At 44.5% G+C, this 10,744-nt stretch overlaps 1 protein-coding gene across 1 annotated transcript; it reads left to right on the top strand.

Annotated features, from left to right (window-relative positions):
* The first annotated feature begins 600 nt into the window (after positions 1-600).
* On the top strand, positions 601-10,537 carry LYSMD2 (LysM domain containing 2). The gene is made up of 3 exons (XM_063169695.1): positions 601-798; positions 4,058-4,395; positions 9,764-10,537. Exons 1-3 carry the CDS (start codon positions 601-603, stop codon positions 9,813-9,815), a joined length of 588 nt encoding a protein of 195 aa, XP_063025765.1. The 3' UTR covers positions 9,816-10,537.
* The last annotated feature ends 207 nt before the right edge of the window (positions 10,538-10,744 follow it).

A 10,744-nucleotide genomic window follows, 5' to 3' on the forward strand; every position in this document is an offset into this window, starting at 1 on the left:
ATAATTAGACTCTCATATTTGTGCACTTATGCCCGAAGTCACTCCTTTTTACAGTCTCTGACGCACCGCGCTACTGAGCCTCCCGCCGGCAAACGCGCTGGGGTCTGACCGGCCAGGGGCCCTCAGTGCCGGCTCTCTGGCAGTGTTACAGGGCAGGAGCGCGTTCCGCGACCAGCGTTCAGGGCTGCCCTCGGCCCGGGCATCGCCCCGGCCCGGCTGTGCCCAGGCCCAGCGGAGCCGCTGCAGGCTCGACTCAGCCCCGGCCCGGCTCTGCCCCGGCTCTGCTCCGCTGCGCCCAGTCCCGGCTCAGCCCCAGCCCGGCCCAGCCGCTGCAGCGCGGCCCAGCGCGGCCCAGCCCGGCCCGGCTCAGTCCCGGCTCAGCCCCAGCCCGGCCCAGCCGCTGCAGCGCGGCCCAGCCCGGCCCGGGGCGGGCGCTCCCCGCGCATGCGGCCTCTCCGCGCCGGGCGGGGCTGCCGGGCCGAGCCGGGGCTTCCGCCGGGGCCGGGCCCGTGTCCGGCGCGCCGGGGGCGGCGCGGGGCCGGTGCCGGGGCGATGCCCGGGGCGGCGGCGCAGGGCCGCGGGCGCTGAGCGGGCGGCAGCATGGCCGAGGCGCTGCGCCAGGAGCCGGCGGGCGGGCCCGAGTCGGAGGCCGAGCTGTCGCAGCGGCTCGCCCGCACCAAGGCCCGCTCGTACGGCAGCACGGCGAGCGTGGCCGCGCCGCTGGCCGAGCGCTACGTGGAGCACCGGCTGAGCGCCGGGGACACGCTGCAGGGCATCGCCCTCAAGTACGGCGTTACGGTAAGGGAGCACCGCCGCCGGGGCCGGGAGCGGCGCTTAGAGCCGGAGAGTGGCCTGGGTTGGAAGAGACCTTAAAGATCATCCAGTTCCAAACCCCTGCCGCGGGCAGGGACACCTTCCCTAGACCAGGCTGCTCAGAGCCCCATCCAGCCTGGCCTTGGACCCCTCCCGGGATGGGGCAGGCACAGCTTCCATGGGCGGGCATCTCCTCCATGGCCTGGCGGCTGTAACCCTGGCTGCGGGAACACTTGGGCCAGAGGCGACAGCAAAAAGGTGTCCCACAGGGCATTTCCCACACACAGCGGGCAGGACACGGCGTGGGTGCGGTGTTAGTTTCGTTTCAGTATTTAAAATGCTGACATCGGAAGCGTGGCCTGCCCGGAGGGTCAGCACGCAGCGCTGGTGCCCGGGGCTGGCAGGGCTGGGACTGACAGCCCTGGGTTCTGGGGTAGGGACTCACACCTGCTGCCACCCCATAAACCTGGAGCACACCGCTGTGCACCACTGCACTCACTGCAGGCTAAAAAATACAATCAGTGTCATTAAACTTATCCTTAAAAAAACATCGTTTTGAGCTTGATGAACAAGCTGTGACAAGAGAAGGAATTTCTTCCAGTAGCTTCAGGGCTAAACATTCTTCTATTGTGATCTGGCTACCAGTCCAGAGGTGAGGCACATATACCAGTGATTTGAAAGTGTTGCTGTTTTTCTGCTCACTTTCTAGGTAGAAAGTTCATTTCTGAGATAAATGTTGAAAGGCTTGCTCCAGCCTAGGACATGCAGAGTCCAATAAAGTCTACCAGCAAGCCCTTCTACTACCATTCCAGATGGAGCAGAAATCACCCACCCTTCTTCCTTCCCGCTCACGTGGGGCCCATATTCCTGTATGTAGCTTCGGTAGTCCCAACACAGAAAGTTGCTCAGGGCTGAGCAGCTGAAGAGGTGGCACTGGTACAGTCTGTGCCACTTTGACATCAGCACCTTTCAGTTGGGCTCCTTCTAGAAGAGCTACAGAGGTTCTGACTGGAGTGACTTCTTTTCCTTCTCTTGGTCTGCAAGGTCTACTGAAGCCTTCTATCACCTTCAACAATACAAATTGATCAGTAAAATAGTAGTTTTCTAGGAAAAAGGCATTTTTAAACTATTTACAACTCCCTTTCAGCTAAAGTAAAGTTGTGAATCAAACCTGTACAAACGCCTCTAAGTTGTGAACCATACATTTTGTTTGTGAGTTTGAGAAGTTTTTGCTGTGCTAATGATGTAAAATACATATGTTGGGATTTTCCCCCAGCATCTAATTGGTTATTTGATTTAAGAAGTGTTCTGCTTAAGCCAGAGCTGCATCATTATAGACTGCAGTTGAGAGAGGTTGAACTGACATGGAATTCCCCTCAGAGCAATGACAAGTTCAGCAGAGTCAGCCATTGTGTTTATGTTTTCATGGGTTTCAGCCCAGGGTAGGAAGGTATGCAAACACATTTGCTTTGAGCAAAATGCAGGCTGTTGTGTGTTCACACAATGACAAAGACAGATTTCCTCTAAAGAGTCCTTCTGTTTGCTTCCTGCATCATGTATTCTTGGCTGGAAGTGAGAGTTGTAGTGGGAACATCAGAATTATCTTTGGCTGCCATTGCCTCCAGTATTGCTGGTTTAGGAGTTTCCCCTGTGGTTTCCTCACTGGGAGCTAGTTTGTAGCCAGAGACATCCTGTCCAGTGGCTGCCTTTGCATGACTTGGCATAAACAGTTCAAGATAGATAAAAATACCAGGCTGGGGGAGAGGGATCAGTGTGCTTTGTTTGGCCTCATCCTCTGCCCTTCACCCCCTCCCCTGGATACTGTCTATTAATATTTAGAACTTGAATTTGGTGAATTTTCCTTTTGACTAAATTAACACTTGAATTCGTGTTTATGGTTCAGCCAATTTATGGCTCAGTGCAAGTGCTGTATCCCTTCTGAGGGGAGAAGGATGAGGACTATATTTCACTGTCAGTAGAAGTAGTTTTGATTAATTAGCTCAGCACCAGTTTACAGCTTCAGTTAAAATATTAAACACGTGCTGAACCTTTTGCTCTTTCACTATGATAGATTTGTAGCTAATGGGCATTACCTCAGTTGTTCTAGCACTAAAAAAAGAAATCTCTTGTTAAATCCTGCTTTCCATACACCTCTGAATGTACAGAGTCACACTGAGTTGTGGGAGTTGTATTGCACATACAAAGTCACCTGCTCAGGGCTGAGGGATGTTCTTTTTGGAACCAAGTACTTTCCTTTTCATTATTGCTCAGTGCAAAGGTACAGACTTCCAAATGCTACCAGCTGGTATTTTAGGAAGAAATAACCAGAGGTAGAGTTACAGTGAAATAGGAGAGAGAATAGCAGTGCAGTGCATTATTTATCAGCTATTGAAGCATCAGCTTCCAACTCCCCTGCAGCAGGCTCTCAGTTTTCAGCTTCTGTATTGTATTTTTCCAGAAAAGCTCCAGCTAGTATTTTAAACTTTTTTTATACCCATCAAGACAGACAACTTATAGAGATTTTAACAATTAACATTTACATTAGAGCCATTAGAAGTCTCACTGAGGCCAAACTCTTACTGAGTCAGGTAAAGCTTCCTTTTTACTCTTCAGATGGTGCTCACCTTGGGAGAGAACTTGCACCATTATACTCTTTGAGTCTTACTAAAAATGGTTTCCCAGCTTTAGGAGCTGCAAGAGTAGTGATCTTCTCTTCTTGTGACACTGGATATTAGCTATTCAGTTTTTAAATGGGATTATTAAATCTAAGCATTTCAGCATTAAGTCACCTGCATCAACAGGTTGAACCCTCGTGGTAACTTTATCCCCCTTGTTTGGAGTCTGCATGACTTTTACCAGAGTTCACCTACAGGAGCTGCTAGCAGTTCTGAGCCTTATTCTAATGTAAATCCAAATCAAAAGTACATTTGTGACAGAATTTTTGTTCTTTGCCAGGCTGTTCCTGTTTTGCAGGCTGCAAAACTGTTCAAGGACAGCACCTTTAGGTAGTGCAAGACTTTGAAAAAAGCAGTATTGTGGAGTCAAGTGCACATAAAACTAGGGTGTTAGCAAGGCTGAAACAGAACATGCACTCTGAAATCACTTTGAATGCAAATAAATTCTCTCCTGAAATAATTGCTGCTGCAAAGAATTATTTTAACTAAGTGTTGTGTACTACTACAGAAAGTTAATGCTTTATACTTTGCCATAACCTAATAGCTTATGATTTTTCTATCTTTTTCAGATGGAACAAATAAAGAGGGCAAATAAACTTTTCACTAATGACTGTATATTTCTGAGGAAAACCCTGAATATTCCGGTTATATCAGAGAAACCATTACTGTTCAATGGACTCAATTCACTGGAATCTCCTGAGAATGAAACTGTTGACAGCTCCCCTTCTTGTGATGAAGGACTAGTGGCAGTTCAGGAAGAAAGTAGCTCTTCTCCCAGTCCTCCAGAGCCTGACAATCAGCCCACTGCACCAGAAGAATTATCTGCCAAAGATTTCCTACAGAGATTGGACTTGCAGATTAAGTTATCCAAACAAGCAGCCAGAAAACTAAAAGATGACAATGTCAGGTAAATGCCACTTTTGGTGTTAAACATTGTGATCTTCTCCTGAAGGCATTGCAGTCTAAGCTGACCCCTCTGTGGGGTCTCAGCAGCTGTGGCTTTTATTTGTCAGCAGGCAGTGCCTGCTGTTCTCATGCACCAGGTGCATTCAGAGCATTAGCAGGTGCCTTGCCATGGCAGCTAGAAAGGCTGCCTCACAACAGATTATTTGGAGAATACAAATACTATTTCATAAAAGCCAAAAGGCCAGGATTCTCCAAGATGTCTTGCTGTGTAAGTAGGCAACTATTTAAACAAAAACATAGTTTTGGTACAGTGCTAAGCAAAGGCTTATGAGGAAGCTGATTGTGTACAGCAAGGCATGATTCTGTTTTTCTTTTGTCCCAAATTGCCTCATTGTGTAAACATTCTCCATGACACAGTTTCAGTTAAGCTTTCCTATCTCCTTTCCCTATGCAGTTCACCCCACTTTGTGCATCCACCTATGCAGACTTCATCTTTTCTTCAGTATTTCCACAGCCAGGAGCTCCCACATATTTACTCATAGAAAAAGCAGTACTTTGTGACCTCTGTGCCACATTACTGGCTCATATCTCCTTACCTGTGTAGGTATGCTATGGAGAGCACAGAAAGACTCAGAGCAAGAGAGGATTTCAGTAGTGTTTGTTTTCCATGTCCTTGGGACAAGCTTCCTCAGCTTGTTCACAATCAGTCTCTTGGGCTGGCTGGCTGTTATTCCCTGCAGAAATCCCCTCAGGGGGATGCTGAGGTGCTCCTCCTCACAATAAAAGGTATGACTGCAGGGGACTGGCACTCCTCTTATCAGAGAGATAAAGAGAAGTTATGCCTGCAGATATATGCTTTGCTTTTACTAATTTGTTCAATGCAAAACTTCAGCATCTTGGTTCACTTCACATGCTCTGATTTGAGGGCAAGCAGAGGGTTACCATTCAGGACCAAATTTATTGAGTATAGAATTGCATAATTTCTTTAAACTAAGAAATTATCTCAGCAATGTTAAAACTTTGTTCAGCAGACAAGTTTGAAGGAGAACAGTATACTGTATTTAGCTGTTGAACAAGCCTCCTTTGGAGAAATAGCCCCTCATACAACCCTCCATTGCCAGGACACTGCTTTAGAGTCTCAGGGAAGGCTGGAAGGCTTTCATATCTTATCACACTTGTCAGTTACTTTCTTTTGCATTGATTGCATGAAAGGGAAAATAGCTGTTGGAACTCAACCTTCTCTGTGCAAACTCATCCACTTCCATTGTTATATTTGAAACACCATAGAGCACCTACCAAAATATGCTGCTGCTGCTGACTTTCAGATCATTAGATGTATGTACTTACCACAGCTCAGAGTAGGTGTTGACCCAGCAGTTAAACTGCATAACAGGAAACCACAGTCCCTGCCAGAGGAAGGCAATTATTTTAACATCCCTTCAAGAAAATAACATGGTAATTTGAAGAAGAAAATTCACTTAGACATTGCTGCACCATGAGCAGAGCCAATACAGTGGAAGTGACACTGCACAAACAGTACACTGCTGCCACTAATATCCATTTCCTATGCTACTTCAGTTACAAATTGGGAAATGTAGACCTGGGACCCAGTCACCTCCCAAGAAATAATGTATACAGGAGGATGAGTTATTTTCCCACCTCCTGTTCAGATTTAACAGATAATTCTGTTAAATGCATGTAGCAGATTTTTATTGGTCAGGATGTTACAGGAGGCGTGAAGTACAGAGTTGCAGGCAGTCTGCTGAGCACGATGTTGCCCAAAGCTTCTGAAGAGGAATAGCTTCCTGTGCATCTGATAGTCTTCATAATATTCCCTTCTACATCACTGCCCCTGGCTTTCATTTATGGCTCACAGAAGCCATCCTTGCCCTGTCCTCTCCAACAGCTGGAAAGGACAGACCCCTTTATAGTCTGGCAGGAAGGGGCAAAGGACCAAAGTCGATGTTCACTCTGCAGAGAGCAGGAGTAGAGAGAGACCATTGCCAAAAACCTTGAAGATACTTTTTAGCTGTGTACCATCAATGGTATATCTGGGTACAGACTGGAAGGTGGCAACATTCCTTTCTGTGCTCCAGCAGCTCCCCACAAGGCCCCTGTTCTCCCTCCTGCCCAGCCCTTTCATGTCCCTTGCTTGGAGCAAGAAGCCTTTGGAAATTGGACGGCTATGTTAATAAACCAGCCTCATGAGTATGCAAGTTTTCCATTCTTAAAAACCATTTATGAAATTGGAGTGCTGTTTCCAGCTGCTCTGGCCTGTATTCAGGGGCCTTACCTTGTCAAGGACAGTTTAAACCTGATGTGCCAACACTGCCAAATACTTCCATGCCTGCTTGAGAGTACCAAAGGAGCACCTGGAGTTCATCCACTGGCACCAAAAGGGACATTGGAGCTCACAGAACTGCAAGCAGAAGCAGACTGTCAGCTCATGAACCTAAAGAGCCATAACTTCTCACCATAGCATGAGCCTGATTTGACAGATGGTGAAAACCACACCTACTGAATTGCTGTTTACTGTAGGCTCCTTTAAGTTGCCAAGAATGCATGTGCACACATACACTGATTTGGATTAAACCACACACAGAAGTTTCATAGTCAGAAACTGCCCTGAGCTACAAAGGCAGCTTAGAGTGAATTATATTGTTTAATTAGAACTCTTGGAGTCACTCCCTTAAGTGCTCTTAAAGGAATAAAGCTTAGGTAGAAAAATTGGGGAGCACATAGTTGCAGATTTAGACTAGATATTAAACTGTAATAGCTGTGCAAGCAGATGAGCATAAAAGGTTATGGAATGTGATCCACTCAGCTTGTGCCAGCTGCCTTTCACTATTAGAGTTGATATGAGCACATGGCTAAATCTACATGTCATAGTACCTATACTAGAGTTTCATTGAGCAGAAATTGTGAGTTAATGAGTCATTTATTAATCATGCATATTCACCCAAGATGCAGCTCAAGGCAATAAAGCCTTTTTGTTTTGAGCAATGTTTTTATAGTAGGCCAGAAGAAATGCAAAAAGATTAAAACAGTTCTCTGTAGCATATGTTATTTATTCATTTATTTGTACATTAGGGAAGAATACTCATCATAAAGCAATTGTGATAGTTTGAGAAAATACAGTGGTGCTTCACCTGTCTCAGAATGCTCTTACACTGAATCTGAAAATGACTTGAGTGGTGCTTTTTGTATCAGATAGTTGAACATGAGAAAGGCAAACCCCAGGTATCTAATGCAAACTGTTTATAGAGTCTTTAAGATAGACTTAAACCATATACTGTGCTTCTGGAACAGGTCACATCTTTCTGCATTTGCCTTGGAGTGTCTAATTTGAAAACTGAATTTTGTAACTGAACAGAGCCTCTCTGATCAGTGATGGTGATTCAAGCCAGTGTAACTGGTGTCAGTACAGGAACAGGACCTTATACTGTCATTGCTCACTTGCCTTGACCTGAACCTAGGAAAGACTGTGGTGTTGAAGCCTTCAAAGCTCACAACTGAGATAATTTACCCAATAATTTTTCACCCTCTTTGGCTATCAGCTGAGAAAAGAGATGCCTCAACAGAGGAGGCTGTCTGTGGAGAATCCTTTCACACATCCCAAAACTAACAACTCAGATTGCTGCCTTAATTGTGCATTTTAGAAGCATCCAAGCATTTGAGTGCACTCACAGTCAGGTGTCCTTGCTCTTGCAGAAGTGGTTATTTGTGGCCTGATGCACACCACAGCTTGCAGGAGGCTTCTTTCAGTTCCTGTAAGTGCCTGGGCAGAGCGGCGACAGCAAGCGGGAAGAGACAGCGCTACAGAGCGTTGTAATGCTGTGCTGCTCCTTTTCCATCCCCTGAAGGCAATGGTGCTGTGACTTAGCACTCGCTATTTTAAACATCTTAAAAGTGAAGTAAATTGTTTGGTCATTGAACACACACACACTGCCATGGTGGTGCTTGTGGGTCACAGACCAGAGCTTTCTTACTTTACTGTCATGCCATGTATCATGGCATTGATGCATTATTAAAATTATAGTATTCCATGGCAGTTTTGGATGCAGAACTGGTTATAATGGAAGATACTATTTAAATGTATACAGCTATCCGCATCCTTGGCATTGGCTTGGTAGCATGAATAATGTAAATAGATGTAGATTTGTAAGGAAGGCTAAAAGTCTGTTCTCAGTACTACTGTAACCACATATCCCTGCAATAACAACCAGTTTCATCCCAAACTTGTTTTTTAGAGGTTTCTGTTTTTGGCAAGATTATTTCAAGGCAAAGGACATATTATGCCTTTGGCTTAAGATGATCATTTTGCTGGGAAGACAAGATACTCTGCTGTTCGGTTAGTTTGTAGGGTTCTGTTTTGGGGGGTTATATGAAATTTAAGTTGCAGCTAAATAATCATGTTTATTACAGAAAAGTCTTCATGGTTTTGATATTGAAATATTTACTTTTTACCTTATACCATTATTAGACTCTTTGAATAACTGTACCTTTGTTTGGAGGTACACACAGTATTACAAGCAATCCTTTCACAGTGTAGCAGCTGTAAAGTCCTTCTGTTCTTACCAAAACACTGAACTTGGCTGCAGCTTTAAGGTTGGACTCTCAGGAACAAAACTGTGAAGCTACAGTAGTACAAAGCAATGACCTTTGGGGAACTTGGCATCCTTGATGCTGCACTGCAATAGGTTTACATAACCCCCTTTTTTTAAAGTCAATATTGTCAGGTGAACAGCAGGCAGACGGATTTTCTTGAGGATGTTTTAAAAGCAACATTACTTTGCTTTGTCCAGTTATTGCACTAACAATAGCAATTGGGAGCAGTTGGTTTTTCCTAAGAAAATCCAAGTGATCAGTCTCAATGGGGATTGATGTAAGGGAAGTGTACATCAGGAGCAGCTTGCAGCATCAGGACACAGAGCCGCCCACAGCTATGATTGACTGCTCCTGTGCTTGTTTCATTTGGTCTCTCTGTCCCTCCTGCCATTCAAAATGTTGAAACAAACCTCTAAGCTTTTTTTTTTTTGAAAGAAGAAATGAAAAGCAACACAGGAAGAACTCCAGCATGCCCTCCACCTTGCTATCCTTTTTCTTATAGATTTGATCAAAAATACTTTTTAAAATACATTCTGATGTTGCTGAACTTACACAGCTTTACTTGCTTTCAGCATTATGTTCTCGACATCTCAGGAACTTCAGAGATGTGTAAATTACAGTATTATACTACAAATATTCCTGCTAGGCAAGGCTGGCATGGCCTATTTTGACCCACTAGGAAAACTGATCACCTGCATTTTCATGGCAGCTTTACTGTTGAGAATGGTATGCTCCTGACCTGATGATCATTTTCTTTCTAGAGATCAGGAGGATGAGGAAGGTCCCTATGCAACTTCTTCGTATCACCGGTAGAAGACAGACGTGATGGCCTGAAAACTCTCCATGAAATCAGTTCTTACAGAACTAAGCAGTCAATAATTCCAAACCCAAGTCTTTTGGACTCATCCTCTTGATGTACTTAAAAGAAGTCATGAATGGGTAATTGCACTGAAATTATGACCTCTTCTGCCTTCCATAGGTTAATGTCCTTATGTTATATCAATAAAAGGTTTAAGCCTTCCAAAACTAGCAATGGCCTTTCTACCCCTTCTGTGCAAACTGTAGCATGGTAGCAATTATATATCCCTGAGGTCACCTTTATGCAGGATGTTGATCTTTAGTAAAGATTTTGTAAATACTTGTTAAAGTGAAATTTGTTTTAAGTATTTAAAAATATTAAATAAGTTTGCTTGTAAATGACAAATGATGGAAGTAATAGGAATTTACTTATTCTGCAAACATAGGCAAGTTTACTGTGAAAGTTTTGTCTACTTCAGGGCTGCAGAACTTGCCTGTAAACCTTGTACGTGTCTGTGTGTGGTTATGATGTATTCCTAGAAAGGGGAATTCAGCTTGTGTTGATAAATTAAAGCCTTTTTGGTTAAAGAACTGTTTGCATATTGGATTTCTACTCATAAAAGGGATGAGTTACACAGGAGGTTTTTTTTGTGAGATATGACATTGGAATATCAGATGTGTGTTCTTGTGTGCAGTTAAATTTTGTGTGGTTTTAATTTAATAAAATATCAAAAAGACTGACGTGTGTGTTCATAATGAAGTCAGTTTGGTTTTAGCCTGTTTTTAGGGAAGAATGGTTTGTCTGGTTTCATGAAGTATTAGACAGCAATTTCAGGGTAAATAATGTCTTTACTCTATCCATGTAATCCACCCTCCTAAGTGAGACCTGCAAGAGCTACCTGCCCTAGCTGTGCAGTTTGTTAGGATGAATAAGAGGCACATTA

This window comes from Melospiza melodia, chromosome 15, assembly GCF_035770615.1.
Source record: "Melospiza melodia melodia isolate bMelMel2 chromosome 15, bMelMel2.pri, whole genome shotgun sequence".
NCBI lineage: Eukaryota > Metazoa > Chordata > Aves > Passeriformes > Passerellidae > Melospiza > Melospiza melodia.